Source organism: Panulirus ornatus, chromosome 40 (assembly GCF_036320965.1).
Source record: "Panulirus ornatus isolate Po-2019 chromosome 40, ASM3632096v1, whole genome shotgun sequence".
In the NCBI taxonomy this organism is placed as follows: Eukaryota; Metazoa; Arthropoda; class Malacostraca; order Decapoda; family Palinuridae; genus Panulirus; species Panulirus ornatus.
In genome coordinates this window covers 16,112,714-16,130,555 of record NC_092263.1, presented here as the reverse complement: position 1 = coordinate 16,130,555, position 17,842 = coordinate 16,112,714, and the positions used below count along the sequence as shown (strand labels likewise).

The following is a 17,842-nucleotide window of genomic DNA, read 5'->3' as shown; positions in this document are numbered from 1 at the left end:
TTCAATGTAATTACCTGTCTTTGGAAGAAGTATACTCATAATTGTGCTGACACAAATGATGACCTTAATAGTCTCCTTATATATAAGAAAGTAAGCCTTAAGTTCATAATGTCAGTCATCCAATCAATAGGCTTAAATCCAACCCATGATTAATACTATAGATCAGTTTATTTTCTGCATCATTTCACAGGCTAACTGGCCACATCACTGATTCTAACTCATTTACAATTCTGGTCTCTAACCTCTCCATGACCAGGTAATTACTATAACCACTTGAGAAGTTTACTCACAGGTTAAGTTTTGAAAACCATTTTCCAAAGCATTAACTAAAAAAGTTATATATCATAAAAATGCTTTTAACATATCTAATGCAATATCAGAATGTTAATTGAAATGCAGAATGCACTCTAATGCTTCTGGTCCAGTGCCCTAAATTCTTTTGACTCCCATAATCCAGCACTTATCACTTAGGACACAAAATAGTATGCTGCTGTTCAACTAACCTTGCAAGGGATCTAGCCAAAGAGAAAACATAAGATGCTGTGTTCCAACAGACAACACATGGAGTTTGTTCAGATTAAGTTCACTACTCACAGATGCATTTGATGTGGCACCACCTGTGAAGAGTAGCAGAAATTTGAGATCCTAACATCTTCAGATGCACTTGGGGACATAAAATAACTAAGAAACATTCTACTTGTCTTTTTTTTTCATACACATTCACCATTTCCCACGTTTGCGAGGTAGCGTTAAGAACAGAGGACTGAGCCTTAAGAGGGAATATCCTCACTTGGCCCCCTTCTCTGGGGTGGATCAAATGCATACAGGAAAGCAACTTTCGAGGGAATTAACCTTGCAGGACTGAAGTACTCAATCCAGCAGGCTGGCAAAAAACAGGGACACCAATTCCAAGATGGATGACTTGCTGTCATGCTTGGCTGACTGAACTTATTTGGCAAAATATACAATCTAACTTCATCAAGGAAAGCATAACAAGTATAGACATAAATGTATATTTCTAATGCAGCCCTTATGTCAAAATCAATATTACTCACGTGAAAAGTTACACCTGGCTCCAACATCAAAGTAGCTTTCTGATCTACAGCTCACGATCAAGCTTGACTGAGGGGAAAATCGTTGCTTATTTTCCATTCCTGACCTGTGACAGACAAATGTATAAATTTCATATTTATAAAATCCATCTCAGTCTCTTACTACATCCATCCTTAGAATCTTTATCCTCATACAGTAAGATATGAAAAAAATGTTATGCATGAACAAAGACTAACATACAAATAGCTACTATGGCCATATCAAATTTTTTCTACATAAGGATGGAAAATGTACCAAAACTAATATGTTCATCAAGTAGATGTAATCTTCTTCATGCTAACATAATATCATCTTTGTAATCCTTCCAAAATTTGCACACTTTGATACTATAGCTGTTATTGATAAGGGGTTTTGAGGAAAAAAAATATTTCTCACAGTATATCTCCAGAGCAATGTTAATACTTCATTGCTTATAAACACAGTTCCTTCACAGATGCTGATTCACCTGACTTTTCCCAGACTATCCCTATCCAAAATATCCATATCTTTCCTTGAAAAATAACAGCAAGAGAACCTTTAATTGACACTTTCAATCATTTACATATTATGAATTACTAATTACAACCTATAGAGCAATACTTAACTAAACAGCCACAAATACAACATTGAATTTTCAAGTTTCTCTTATGATGAAGTGCTTGAAAAACTGCAAATTTACAAGGCTTGATTTTAGGCCAAGAAATCATTAATTTATGATATGCCTTATGCACAGGTCCACCCACGTTTTTGAGGGTAATGGAACAATAAATGGGGTAATAAAGCTCCATATTCTATGGCATATAAAACTCATTTTTATATATTCATTCATTATACTTGATTGCCATTTCCCACATCATATACAGTATATTTCCATTCAGTTATTTATTCAAATCAATTAGGATAGAATTTTATTGTAATAAAAGTTCTTTTTAGCTGAAAATCATTTGAAAAGCAATTACAGTAACATCTTTTGAGTAACAAAAGAAAGTGAAAGTTGGTTGTTTTCATCATGATTTTATCCCACTTTCCATTGTAATACATATGTCATTTCAGCAAAAATATGACATTTCCCTGAATGTATTATATCAAGCACAGTACAAATAGAACATCAGTGTAATGCTACAGTATCTTAACCAAAAACTATTAAAAAACTAGTAACATCTCTTAAACATTGGAAGGTTAGGTAAAGTCTTTTGTTTTTTGTCATGTATTTATTCTTTATCATACTTATTCGCTGTCTCCCACATTTGCAAAGTAGCACAAGGAAACAGACTGAAGAATGGCCCAATCCACCCAGATACACATACATATACATAAATGCCCACACATGCACATATACATACCTATATATTTCAATGGACACACACACATACATATACATACACAGACATATACATATATATACATGTACACAATCATACTTGCTGCACCCCTTCCATTCCTGTCGCTACCCTGCCACACATGAAATCGCACCCCCTTCCCCCCACACGCACGCAAGGTAGCACTAGGAAAAGACCACAAAGGCTACAATCACTCACACTCAATCTCTAGCAGCTATGAGTAATGCACCGAAACCACAGCTCCCTTTCCACATCCAAGCCCCACAGAACTTTCCATGGTTTATCCCAGACACTTCACATGCCCTGGTCCAATCCACTGACAGCACATCCACCCCGGTATACCACATCGTTCCAATTCACTCTATTCTTTGCACGCCTTTTCACCCTCCTGTATGTTCAGGCCCCGATCGCTCAAAATCTTTTTCACTCCATCCTTCCACCTCCAAATTGATCTCATACTTCTCGTTCCCTCCACCTCTGACACACATATCCCCTTTGTAAATCTTTCCTTAGTCATTCTCTCCATGTGGCCAAACCATTTCAATACACCCTCTTCTGCTCTCTCAACCACACTTTTTATTACCACACGTCTCTCTTACCCTTTCATTACTTACTCGATCAAACCACTTCACACCACATATTGTCCTTAAACATTTCATTTCCAACACATCCATCCTCCTCTGCACAACCCTACCTATAGCCCATGCCTCGCAACCATATAACATTGTTGGAACCACAATTCCTTCAAACATACTCATTTTTGCTCTCCAAGATAACATTCTCGCCTTCCACACATTCTTCAATCCTCCCAGTACCTTCACCCCCTCCCCCACTCTGTGACTCACTTTCACTTCTATGGTTCCATCCACTGTTAAATCCACTCCCAGATATCTAAAACACTTCACTTCCTCCAGTTTTTCTCCATTCAAAATTACCTCCTAATTAACTTGTCCTTCAACCCTACTGAACCTAATAACCTTGCTCTTATTCACATTTACTCTCAGCTTTCTTCTTTCACACACTTTACCAAACTCAGTCACCAACTTCTGCAGCTTATCACGCGAATCAGTCACCAGTGCTGTATCACCAGCGAACAACAACTGACTCACTTCCCAAGTCCTCTCATCCACAACAGACTGCATAATTGCCCCCTCTTTCCAAAACTCTTGCATTCACCTCCCTAACAACCCCATCCATAAACAAATTAAACAACCATGGAGACATCATGAACCCCTGCCGCAAACCGACATTCACTGGGAACCAATCACTTTCTTCTCTTCCTACTTGTACACATGCCTCACATCCTCGATAAAAACTTTTCACTGCTTCTACCAACTTGCCTCCCACACCATATACTCTTAATACCTTCCACAGAGCCTCACTATAAAGTCTATCATATACCTTCTCCAGATCCATAAATGCTACAAACAAATCCGTCTGTTTTTCTAAGTATTTCTCATTTACATTCTTCAAAGCAAACACCTGATCCACACATCCTCTACCATTTCTAAAACCACACTGCTCTTCCCTAATCTGATGCTCTATACATGCCTTTGCCCTCTCAATCAATAACCTCCAACATAATTTCCCAGGAATACTCAACAAACTTATACCTCTGAAATTTGAACACTCGCCTTTATCCCCTTTGCCTTTGCACAATGGCACTATGCATGCATTGCGCCAATCCTCAGGCACTGCACCATGAACCATACATACAATGAATATCCTTAACAACCAGTCAACAACCTAATCATCACCTTTTTTACTAAATTCCACTGAAATACCATCCAAACCGGCCGCCTTGCCAACTTTCATCTTTCGCAAAGCTTTCACTACCTCTTCTCTGTATTTCATCCTATTTCATATTGAAATACAACATGTTTTAGCAAAACTACTACTTATTTCTGAGAATCTATTCATTTAGGAACAGTCAAGGTAAAATATACTTGTGGTGTAAGTTTTTTAATTGAAAACAATGCAAAAAACATGACGTCTAGCTGATATGGCACACACCTGGTTGCGGAGGCTTTGCCTTTGCATCAGCCCTTCCTAAGCAGCCTTTAATATTATCATATGTTGAAACTGTATTCATATTCTTACTGTCTTGCTTCTTATTTTCCAGAAATATGATGTCTGTATACAATAAAATCTTACAGTACTTTTAATTTACAAGTATCCATTTTTACAAATACATAAGACACCAAACAAATAAAGACTGTTTTAATCTAATTATTGGCAGGATGCCATTAGACCAGCTTACACTTCCAACAGTATTTCAAGTCAGACACAGCATTGTCTTTCACATTTTCAGTGTCTCCATTTCTGCTATTTTTTTTCCTGTGGGCTTTGCACAATATTTCCTGCTATAGTGCACTGTTTTACCCACAGTATTGTAAAACAATTTTGGAAAAGAAATACTCAGTAACTTAAAATCTTACATGGGAAAATCTAGAAACTGGCAACTGTGTGCAGATGACCTGACTTGCATCACAAGTGACCTACGTGTAATGGCTATTTCAAATTCTGTCTCATCATAGTGCAGACGTCCTTGACCCATATTCTCTTCAGCATGGATTCAAGAAGAGACTAGTTCACAGAAAAGTTTGAGCTCCAAGTAACTGAATATGCATAACAGACTAACAACTGTGCAGCAGCAAGGGAATTTAAAGTATCCAAAAAAAGCTAGGGACTGGAGAAATCTCTCCATACAACTTAAGCATATGCTGAAAAAGAAATGTGCTAACAGAGGAAAGTGTAACAAGCGCCTACAGTTGGAAGTTGAAGTGGCAAAGTATATTAGGGAATAATGCCAGAATGGATATCATGTTTCCTGAGGGTCTATTTGAATCTTTGCCTTGAAACTAGCAAGGAAATTAGGCATCATAGATATAAAGGCGAGTCATGGTTGGTGCACAAGATTTATGAAAAGAAATGATTTTGTACCAAGATGGAGAACAAAAATGTCACAATGTCTTCCACAAGAACATGATGACAAGGTAAATACTTTTCATATTTGAAGGTAAAAGTTGCTCCTATCCCTTCCCATTACATATGGATTTCAACCTAATGAAACTATTACCCATGTATAGGTCGATCCCCTATTTTTGCCTAAAAATTTAGTCTTAAAAACTTGAACTATACATGAATATATATATAGGGAACAGTAATTACGTAAAATAAACAATAAGAAAAATATATATATGAGAGGATGGGCCATTCTTCGTCTGTTTCCTGGTGCTACCTCACTGATGCAGGAAACGGCAATCAAGTATAGGGATAGGACAGGGATGAGGAGCTGCGGTTTCAGTGCATTACACATGACAGCTAGAGACTGAGTGTGAACAAATGTGGCCATTTTTTGTCTGTCTTCCTGGTGCTACCTCACTGAAGCAGGGGGTAGTGCCAATTCCTTCATGTACATAAGAGAGTATCAGGATATTAAACTGCACATAATCTAAAGTTTAGTTATTTAGAGATCATACAAAACAACAATCTTTGAAATTCAAATATTCATACCTGTCACGTATACAAAGCCACATTGTACTGGCAAGGCCAGAGTTGTAGGGGGACCAATCAAGAGTGCGGGGTACTGGGCACGCCACACAAGATATTGCTACACAAGAAATGATTCCTGTTAAGAAAAAAATTAATTACTGTACTTACAAAATCAAAATAAATATTCAACTAATCACTTTACACAACATTTTTCTTCTTTCATTCTTTTATACTGTTCACTGTTTCCCACCCACTGCAAAGTAGCATCAGGAACTGATAACCGAGTCTTGGAAGAAAACTCTGCACTTGACTCCCTCCTGTGTTCCTTTGTATGGAAAGTAACAATACAGGAGGATTTCCAGCTCTACCACTCCCTCCTTTCTTAGTTGCCTTCCAAAACATTAATACATAACATACTAAAACATTTAATACAATTAATAAACAGATAAAATATTTATTCCTAAAGTTTAATGATTTCATACAAATCCTGTCTCTCTAAAAACATGAGTTTAAAGGCAACCAAACATTGGGAAAAAAAGCTTTTTGATAAGTGTGTCATTACAAAAAGGCTTATTACGAAAATAATGGGATACAGTATTTATTTATTCTATCTATACCCCTGACACCTGTAATTGTGAACAATACTTAGATAATGAAATGTAGCAGAATACTTGGAGTGTGAGTGAGATAAGAGAGAACATAGAGGAAGTGGAGTGCTTCACATTCCTAGGAGTGTACATGGCACTAGCTGAAACCATGGTAAATGAAGTGAGCCATAGGATGGGAAGGGGGATAAGGTCCTGGATATAATAAGAAGCATGTAAGAGAGGTCAGAGTCTGTTTGGGCAAAGATGGATATATATGAAGGCATACAAATGCCATCGACGTTGTATGGATATTATTCCTAGCCAGAAATACAAAAGTACAGAAAAGGGTGATCATACTGAATGTAATATGCCTGAAGACAATGTACAGTGTAAGGTGGACTGATAATATAAATAATGTCAATATACAAGCAACATGTGGTTGTTAGAGCAATCTGAGAACTAACCAGGTTAAGCTGATTTGGTATGATCATGTGAAGATAGTAGGCAAAATAAAATTGTTGAGGAGGATCGGTGTATCAGAAGTGGAAGGAGCCAGGGAATGGGCAGATACGGGATACAAAAAGATGGAGCAAAGGAAACTTTGGGTATTGTGGCCTGAACATTCAGGATGGTGAGAGTCATGCCTGGGATAGAATAAATCATATCAATGTGGTATATGTAAGGTGACACGCTGTCAGTGGGTTAAACCAAGGCACATGAAGTGATTATGGAATACCACAGAATAATCTGTGGGGTTTCACCGTGCAATATAGGCACCAGTTTCATTATATCATACATAATATCTAATATTTCTGTATGATAACCCTTTTCTGTACTTTTGTATTTCTGGTTAAGAATAATATCCATACAACATCGATGGGACTTGTATGCCTTCATATATATCCATGTATGTGAGAAATACTTAGAAAAGCAAATGGATTTGTATGTAGCATTTATGGATCTGGAAAAGGCATATGATAGAGTTGACAGAGATGCTCTGTAGAAGGTATTAAGAATATGTGGTGTGGGAGGCAAGTTGTTAGAAGCAGTGAAAAGTTTTTATCGAGGATGTAAGGCATGTGTACATGTAGGAAGAGAGGAAAGTGGTTGGTTCTCAGTGAATGTAGGTTTGTGGCAGGGGTAACTGATGTCTCTATGGTTGTTTAATTTGTTTATGGATGGGGTTGGTAGGGAGGTGAATGCAAGAGTTTTGGAAAGGGGCAAGTATGCAGTCTGTTGTGGATGAGAGAGCTTGGGAAATGAGTCAGTTGTTGTTCACTGACGATACAGCGCTGGTGGCTGATTCATGTGAGAAACTGCAGAAGCTGGTGAGTGAGTTTGGTAAAGTGTGTGAAAGAAGAAAGTTGAGAGTAAATGTGAATAAGAGCAAGGTTATTAGGTACAGTAGGGTTGAGGGTCAAATCAACTGGGAGATAAGTTTGAATGGAGAAAAACTGGAGGAAGTGAAGTGTTTTAGATATCTGGGAGTGGATTTGGCAGCGGATGGAACCATGGACGAGGAAGTGAATCATAGGGTGGGGGAGGGGGCGAAAATTCTGGGAGCGTTGAAGAATGTGTGGAAGTCGAGAACATTATCTCGGAAAGCAAAAGTGGGTATGTTTGGAGGAATAGTGGTTCCAACAATGTTGTATGATTGCGCGGCGTGGGCTATGGCTAGAGTTGTGCACAGGAGGGTGGATGTGCTGGAAATGAGATGTTTGAGGACAATATGTGATGAGGTGGTTTGATCGAGTAAGTAATAATAGGGTAAGAGAGATGTGTGGTAATAAAAAGAGTGTGGTCGAGAGAGCAGAAGAGGGTGTTTTGAAATGGTTTGGTCACATGGAGAGAATGAGTGAGGAAAGATTGACAAAGAGGATATGTGTGTCAGAGGTGGAGGGAATGAGGAGAAGTGGGAGACCAAATTGGAGGTGGAAAGATGGAGTGAAAAAAATTTTGAGTGATCGGGGCCTGAACATGCAGGAGGGTGAAAGGCTTGCAAGGAATAGAGTGAATTGGAACGATGTGGTATACCGGGGTCGACGTGCGGTCAATGGATTGAACCAGGGCATATGAAGCGTCGGGGGTAAACCATGGAAAGTTCTGTGGGGCCTGGATGTGGAAAGGAAGCTGTGGTTTCGGTGCATTATTACATGACAGCTAGAGACTGAGTGTGAACGAATGGGGCCTTTGTAGTCTTTTCCTCGCACTACCTCGCACACATGAGGGGGGGAGGGGGTTGTTATATCATGTGTGGCGGGGTGGCGATGGGAATGAATAAATGCAGACAGTATGAATTATGTACATGTGTATATATGTATATGTCTGTGTGTGTATATATATGTATACGTTGAGATGTATAGGTATGTATATTTGCGTGTGGACGTGTATGTATAAATATGTGTATGTGAGTGGGTTGGGCCATTCTTTTGTCTGTTTCCTTGCGCTACCTGGCTAACGCGGGAGACAGCAACAAAGCAAAATAAATATAATATCTAAAGAGTGGATTGTGCAAATAAGGCCACTGTTTGTTCTTAACACTACCTCACTAGGGTGGGTGGAGCAATCCAGAAGATAAAATAACTATTATTATAGTTATCATTATAAGCATTATCATTATCACTGTAATATCATAATCATTATTACTATTACCACAATACAGTACTATATCAAATGTACAGAAAGAAGAACATGAGATGAACACCTATCTATTAATTAATGCATACACATCTCCTATACACGATACAACTGAATATTAGATAAGCTTACCATGTCTACAGTGACTCTCATGAAGTCTAGTTATTGCTTCAACCACTGGTGACGATGGAACACGTATATTGACAAAGGATGCCAGACTCTCTGTCAATGAGTTGTGTGATGCGTTTAAGGTAGGGGAGATGGAAGCAGAAGATACACCATGACAAGGGTAAGGCAAGGCACACAATGGTTCACAACCACTGCCCTCTAACACTTGAGACAGGGCAAACAGTAGAGTTTCCTGGTAAGAAAGGAAGTCTCTTAATTTAGAAAAGGGATGCTTAAGCACAGTAAACATCCCACACACACACACACACACATTCACATACAAAATGGCAAACAGAATGATATATACCACCTATCTACCTTACTGCCTCAGAAACACCTTCTTCCTTCTATGGAACCACTTTAGCCCCCAAAATGCTGTGTTTATGTCTATGTATGGAGAGTATGGCACAGTGTAACTCAAGTACAGCCAGGGCCTGTGGTTTTAAATGGATGCATGACTGGTGGGGTGGTGTTTAACATTAAGTCAAGAAGGCAGTATCTAGTGCTAGTTTAATCATTTCAGTGTGAATATGTTTTGTCAGTGTTTGTTGGGGGGTGAGGAGATCTGAGAGGGTAGTATACTTACATGTAAAGCAAGGGCAAACTTTTAATTTCTACTGAGGAACTAGAGGTCAGTTATGGAGAGGTTAGCAAGCGAGATCCAGTGCAGTTGCAAAGAACTTAGTGCTGGTATGCTAAGGTGGTATCAAACTGGAAGGATTCTTGTTTAACTGTATCAATGTTGGGTGTTCGTGTGTATTGGCAGCCAATGGTTGTTCTTAGTATTGTGTGGTGTGCAGCTTTGTCACAGCTGCTTTAGATAGGATGGATAACCAAGCCAGACTGGTAAGTGTCTGGGGTGGAGTGGGTGAATTGTTTGTAGAGGATAGTAAGGAATCTTTATCCACTCCAAACGGGGTGCTAGTTAATGCTCTGAATGCATTTAGTTTGTCTGTAGGTTTTGTGTTGATGTCTGTGTTATGGGAAACAAATACCAAGCATTTGTTGCTAAGGGAAGCCTAGAACAGATGGTATCTTATCAAATAAGAGTGGTTGGCCTTTCAAGGTGAAAAAGGTTGCATGTTGGATTTGTGTGACATTGTCTGTTGTCAAAAGGATGACTGAGAACTTCTGTTGAGATGCAGGCATTTTGTTCTGGGTGAGCCACTGTTCTGAATGAGCAATGTAGTGTTGCATGTTTGTTGTCGTTTCTGTGGTGCCAGGGGGTTGTGATGTTATTTCTAAGTCACTTGCATATGAAAAGACCTTCAAATTGTGGTCTGTAATAGGTAGAAGGTAATGTAGGAGGAGAATGAAGAGGGTCAGAGAAAGAATGGCTCTTTGAAGAACTCTCTTATAAAGCTTAAGGGTTTTAGAAGAGAAGCCCTTGTGAGTGACAGGCTAAGACCAGCTATGAAGTTGGCCAGCCACCATTTGTCATATTATAAAGGGCGGTATCAAGAATCTTCACTGTAAAGATGTGTCAGAGTCCAGTGTGAAATGCTTTTCTGATATTCATTGCCACTACCATTGTGAAGGAGGGGGATGCAGATGGTTGAGACCATCTAGGATATGCTATGTGAGGCCTGTGCGTAGTGTGGTAGCAGAGTAATCTTGTGTTGCCACACTCTGCTTGCATGAGGTTAACCACAAGTGAAAAGTAACCTTTGGCAAGGCTGTATCATTTGTTAGGTGATGAAACTAATTCAGTCTCATCAAAGAACTTACCACTTCCAAGGGGTCCATCCTGGTTATGCATAATCTGGGATCCATCTTCAAAATGAAAATGAAATAAAGTAATCTCAGCAGGCATGATCAAAATCTGAAACAGTTTAGCAAAGCTAAATAACTGTTTTACAAATGCAAACCGAATACTGGTTGAATCCATGATTAATCTTATGCTGATGATATATAAAACCTGTAATCTGAAAAAGTCTGATTACACTCAACAATTCATAAAATGATACTGACTGAAATAAAGGCTCCAGATACACATTGTAAGTATATAATGAACACTAGCGTCATAATTCGTAAATCTACAACCTGCTTTTATAAATTGTGACCATTTCTATTACCCTCAATATTCATAAACTTTACCTAAAATACACATTTACAAGACCAGCCAGGAAAGTAAATTCAAATATGGTAGCTAAGACAGCACATTTCTTTCTCCTGCCACTACCGCCAGAGTGGTCTGATGGGGCCTCTTCAGCACCAAAGTGCAGAGTCTAGGCATTGTGTCACCAAAAGCATCAGTCTCTATTTAGCAGCCACACAGACAAGACATACACTCTGTTGCATCACTCTCTCGTCAGCCACATGGACACCTTCAACATATCAAAACCCCAGTACCTGCTGCAAGCACTACAAGTAGAAAGTGGGAAAAGAAGACCTTCTTGGAGAAGTAAGTGTATATCATTGAAAAACTTGACACTAGAACTGGAGTTTCTACAGTCAGGGATTATGTCTGAGGAGTCCAGGGGACTCACAGATGTGTCTTTTCTAACTGCATGTATATAATAGATGTTTGAGGACAATAAGTGATATGAGGCATAAGTGATATGAGAACATACAGGAGATGGAAGGATGGAGTGAAAAAGACTAAGCATCTGGGGCCTGAACATACAAGATAGCAAAAGGCATGCACAGAACAGAGTGAACTGGAATGATGTGGTATACAGGGGTTGATGTGCTGTCAATGTACTGAACCAGGGCATGTGAAGCAGCCAAGATAAATCATGAAATGGTCTGTGAAGCCTGGTTGTGGATAGGCAAATGTGGCGTTGGTGCATCTGTACATGACAATGAGAGAATTGTTGTAAGCGAGAGTGGTTTTTCTTCAACTGTACCTGGCACTACTTCACTACTGCAGGAAATTGGTGATGAAGTATAAAAAATAATTTAAGATTTATGTGTGACATTTAGTGGATAAGTAAACTTTACAAGCAATAAAAAGGTATTTGGTGTGATACTTTGGCATCCTGAGGGTTGGTGGAATGCGTGCATAGTGCCATTGTACAAAGGCAAAGGGGTGGGGGAGGGGGCGAAAATTTTGGGAGCCTTGAAAAATGTGTGGAAGTCGAGAACATTATCTCGGAAAGCAAAAATGGGTATGTTTGAGGGAATAGTGGTTCCAACAATGCTGTATGGTTGCGAGGCGTGGGCTATGGATAGAGATGTGCGCAGGAGGATGGATGTGCTGGAAATGAGATGTTTGAGGACAATGTGTGGTGTGAGGTGGTTTGAGCGAGTAAGTAACGTAAGGGTAAGAGAGATGTGTGGAAATAAAAAGAGCGTGGTTGAGAGAGCAGAAGAGGGTGTTTTGAAATGGTTTGGGCACATGGAGAGAATGAGTGAGGAGAGATTGACCAAGAGGATATATGTGTCGGAGGTGGAGGGAACGAGGAGAAGAGGGAGACCAAATTGGAGGTGGAAAGATGGAGTGAAAAAGATTTTGTGTGATCGGGGCCTGAACATGCAGGAGGGTGAAAGGAGGGCAAGAAATAGAGTGAATTGGAGTCATGTGGTATACAGGGGTTGACGTGCTGTCAGTGGATTGAAGCAAGGCATGTGAAGCGTCTGGGGTAAACCATGGAAAGCTGTGTAGGTATGTATATTTGCGTGTGTGGACGTGTGTATGTACATGTGTATGGGGGGGGGGGGGTTGGGCCATTTCTTTCGTCTGTTTCCTTGCGCTACCTCGCAAACGCGGGAGACAGCGACAAAGTATAAAAAAAAAAAAAAAAAAAAAAAAAAAAAAAAAGTTTGTTGAGTATTCCTGGTAAATTATATGGGAGGGTATTGATTGAGAGGGTGATGGCATGTACAGAGCATCAGATTGGGGAAGAGCAGTGTGGTTTCAGAAGTGGTAGAGGATGTGTGGATCAGGTGTTTGCTTTGAAGAATGTATGTGAGAAATACTTAGAAAAGCAAATGGATTTGTATGTAGCATTTATGGATCTGGAGAAGGCATATGATAGAGTTGATAGAGATGCTCTGTGGAAGGTATTAAGAATATATGGTGTGGGAGGCAAGTTGTTAGAAGCAGTGAAAAGTTTTTATTGAGGATGTAAGGCATGTGTACGTGTAGGAAGAGAGGAAAGTGATTGGTTCTAAGTGAATGTAGGTTTGCGGCAGGGGTGTGTGATGTCTCCATGGTTGTTTAATTTGTTTATGGATGGGGTTGTTAGGGAGGTGAATGCAAGAGTTTTGGAAAGAGGGGCAAGTATGAAGTATGTTGGGGATGAGAGAGCTTGGGAAGTGAGTCAGTTGTTGTTCGCTGATGATACAGCGCTGGTGGCTGATTCATGTGAGAAACTGCAGAAGCTGGTGACTGAGTTTGGTAAAGTGTGTGAAAGAAGAAAGTTAAGAGTAAATGTGAATAAGAGCAAGGTTATTAGGTACAGTAGGGTTGAGGGTCAAGTCAACTGGGAGGTAAGTTTGAATGGAGACAAACTGGAGGAAGTAAAGTGTTTTAGATATCTGGGAGTGGATCTAGCAGCGGATGGAACCATGGAAGCTGAAGTGAATCATAGGGTGGGGGAGGGGGCGAAAATCCTGGGAGCATTGAAGAATGTGTGGAAGTCGAGAACATTATCTCGGAAAGCAAAAATGGCTATGTTTGAAGGAATAGTGGTTCCAACAATGTTGTATGGTTGTGAGGCGTGGGCTATGGATAGAGTTGTGCGCAGGAGGATGGATGTGCTGGAAATGAGATGTTTGAGGACAATGTGTGGAGTGAGGTGGTTTGATCGAGTAAGTAATGTAAGGGTAAGAGAGGTGTGTGGAAATAAAAAGAGCGTGGTTGAGAGAGCAGAAGTGGGTGTTTTGAAATGGTTTGGGCACATGGAGAGAATGAGTGAGGAAAGACTGACCAAGAGGATATATGTGTTGGAGGTGGAGGGAACGAGGAGAAGTGGGAGACCAAATTATAGATGGAAAGATGGAGTGAAAAAGATTTTGTGTGATCGGGGCTGAGCATGCAGGAGGGTGAAAGGTGGGCAAGGAATAGAGTGAATTGGATCGATGTGGTATACCGGGGTTGACGTGCTGTCAGTGGATTGAATCAGGGCATGTGAAGCGTCTGGGGTAAACCATGGAAAGTTGCGTGGGGCCTAGATGTGGAAAGGGAGCTGTGGTTTCTGGCATTTTTGCATGACAGCTAGAGACTGAGTGTGAATGAATGGGGCCTTTGTATCTTTTCCTAGTGCTACCTCGCACACATGAGGGGGGAGGGGGATGGTATTTCATGTGTGGCGAGGTGGCGATGGGAATGAATAAAGGCAGACGGTGTGAACTGTGAGCATGGGTATATATGTATGTGTCTGTGTGTGTATATATATGTGTACATTGAGATGTATAGGTATGTATATTTGCGTGTGTGGACGTGTATGTATATACATTGTGTATGGGGGTGGGTTGGGCCATTTCTTTCGTCTGTTTCCTTGCGCTACCTTGCAAACATGGGAGACAGCGACAAAGCAAAATAAAATAAAATAAATATACTTTGGCATCCAGTCCCTGACCCTTACCTACACTGAAAACCAATGAATCAAACTTGCAAAAGTTAAAAATCATGAGATTTTTCAGTCCTATCCAGTTTATTTTCATGACACTGGTGTACATCCAATTCAATAAAATGAGTAATCTCACAAATTTGATAAAAATATCGTACAGTAATAATGAGGATTAAAAACAAATGAATCATTCAATTATACCAGAGCAAAAACCATAAAAAACTAAAGTTTGGGACACAAGCAAAAATGAATACATGAACAGAAATTCTAATACTTTATAAGAGCTTCAAAGAATGAACATTTACCAATTTTTTACTGGGAATCTAAAAGAGCACTGTACAAAATGTGCAACAAATATTTCTTGGTGGAGAGATTATCAATCTGCCAGACCAATTCAACAAAAAATATTCATGTTCAGAACCTGAAACAGTTGCTTATCAAAAGCATGCTGACAATATCTAAAATAATTATATGAATTCTTTCCTAACATTCTATTAGACGTTATAGTTTGCTATGACTGCAACATGCATATATACTCCTCATGTTGATGATATCTAAATTTTAAGTTTCGTGTTTTTAACTCAATTCCTACTATAACTGCAGTATACTAAATACCATGGTAGTGACTATTGTTTGTTTAAATGGATGATGCTCATAAATCTCTGTTAGGATACTTTATTGTTTTCACTAACAAATTAGATTACATGGAAATTCAGTATCCAAATTTTATTTCATAACTGACTTCAGTAACTACACAGGAAAAATGGCTGTAGTAACTCTTGAGACTTGAAAGGTGGCCTTGCTGCCTTTAAGGCCAGGCTTTGGTACCCTTGCATCCTGCTGTTGATCCTTGGGTACCATCATTATAATTTGACGCTATGTCACCTGTTTTCAGTAAGTGCAATGAACCAAGTGTAATCTATATAGCTTTTGAAAAGTGTCCTCAAAATGGCATTTAAGACCAACATGCAGTAACTTAAATACTTGCCCAGATTCTGGGGCCTCTAGGTAATATGGTTCCACCATAAATGGGTAACAAACAAATGCATAGATGCACAAACATTTGAAAAGAGCCTTCAAGGCTATCACACAATATCTTAAAACCTTGTCCAGATTCTGAGGTACCAATACTTAAATCTGGGGATCTAGGTACTATAGTTGGGCCATGAAAGAGTAACAAACACACAAACATTTGAAAATAATATACAGATGATTGCTTAAAACTTTAATGATTTTATAAAGTACTCATACAAAATTTGGTTCAGCTGTACATATAGTAACAAAAATATACAAACAAAAGAAATTGAAAATGGTCTTCAAGACAAACATGCAGCAGAATAAAACCTGGTCCAGATTTTGAAGTACCTGCAACCAAAAACTGGGGCCTCTAGGCACTATGGTTTAGCGGTAAAAGAGTAATACACAAATGCAAAAGTCATTTAGGTAACAGCATAGCCATCAGTGTTAAATCATTTTGTAAGCACTGATGTTGAATCCAAATTGCGAGAGAACCACTCATGTTCAGATCTGTTGCTTTACGTATATGTTCTACGCCAACAAGTCTTGTTATACACATACAAAACAGTGGAAGGTGGATAGAGAAGGAGAGTACTAAAAGGGTGCTGAGGAAGGGTAAACAAGAGTGGCTGAAAAAAATGCAGATAAGAGAGGCAGAAAAAAAGTAGTGTAACAAGGCAGGCAAAGCAGGAAACTACATGGACAGGTGAGCAAACTGGGTTTTGTACTCACCAATGGTGGTGCCGAAGCCTTAAAAAGGGCAAGGAACTGTGAGAGCTCTGTGGGTGTGAGACACCATCGACCCACCTCAGCCCACACAGCCACAACAGTACCTACCACATCTGCAAAGCAAGCATTTGATTCAAGAAAAAGAGAAAAAGAAAATATAACCACTGCCAACAATCACTTTAGTGAAAGCAACTTTTAAAAAGAATTACTCCTTAAAAGTTTCCATTCTCATGGATTAATACTTCATTCACCTTCATAAAGATAAAATGATTAGGAAACATCACAAGAAATATACCAGAAAGTTTTACCAAATTACTTCATTCAACAATATATATAAGATATAATTCCTAAACATTGATATGAAATTTCACGTAATCTAACTTTTCTGGTCTACCAGAGTAAAGGTGTCCCTTGTAATGCAAAGGTACCTCAAATAATAAGATTAGTACCTAAATGAATTTCATAGCATTTATCTAATTTCTAAGATCATGGGAAATATTTTCAAGAAAAAATGCTTAACTTGACATCTGTTATCATTAATATTTCTATCATTAACATTTCTATCACTATCATTTTTTCATAATTGTCTGCCATTTCCCACATTAGTGGGGCATTGCGAGAAACAAATGAAGAAAAAGACTCACTTACTCAAATCCATTTGCTTTCTGTCATGTGTATTGGTCCAAAACCACAGTTCCCTCTCCACAACCATGCCTTAAAGACCTTTCCATGGCTTTCTCTTGCTGCTTCACATGCCCTGGTTCAGTCCACTGACAGCCTTTGACCCTCCTGCACGTTCATGCCCAAAACACTCAAATTCTGTTTCACTCCATCATTCCATATCCAATTTGGTCTCCCATTTCTCTTGGTTCCCTCCACTTGTGACACATACATCACTCATTCTTCATATATGTCTACCATTTTAACACATCCTCTTCAACTCTACCACACTCTTCTTAGTACCACACCACTCTCTTAACCCTTAATCACTTACTACATCAAACCATCTCAAACCAAACAATGTCCTCACACATTTAATTTCAAACACATCTACCCTCCCTCAAACATCCTCATCTATAGCCCATGCTTCATATCCATACAACATCGCTGAGACTACTATACCTTCAAACATATCCATTTTCACCCTCCCAGACAATGACCTCTCTCCACAAATTCCTCAATGCTCCAAGAACCTTTGCCCCCTCACCCACCCTATACTTACTTCTGCTTCTGTGGTTCCATTTGCTGCCATGTCCACTCC

The 17,842-nt window shown here is 39.3% G+C and overlaps 1 protein-coding gene across 3 annotated transcripts in view; it reads right to left on the bottom strand.

Annotated features, from left to right (window-relative positions):
• LOC139761476 (lysosomal-trafficking regulator-like) overlaps nt 1–17,842 on the bottom strand; it is a 174,209-nt gene that overhangs the window by 115,883 nt on the left and 40,484 nt on the right. For all 3 annotated transcript variants that reach the window (XM_071685719.1, XM_071685720.1, XM_071685721.1), the window contains exons 12-16: nt 16,585–16,694; nt 9,284–9,512; nt 5,949–6,063; nt 1,056–1,159; nt 504–617 (exon numbers count right to left, since the gene is read on the bottom strand). In XM_071685719.1, coding sequence (XP_071541820.1) covers nt 504–617; nt 1,056–1,159; nt 5,949–6,063; nt 9,284–9,512; nt 16,585–16,694 — 672 coding nt within the window. The remainder of the gene's footprint in view (nt 1–503; nt 618–1,055; nt 1,160–5,948; nt 6,064–9,283; nt 9,513–16,584; nt 16,695–17,842) is intronic.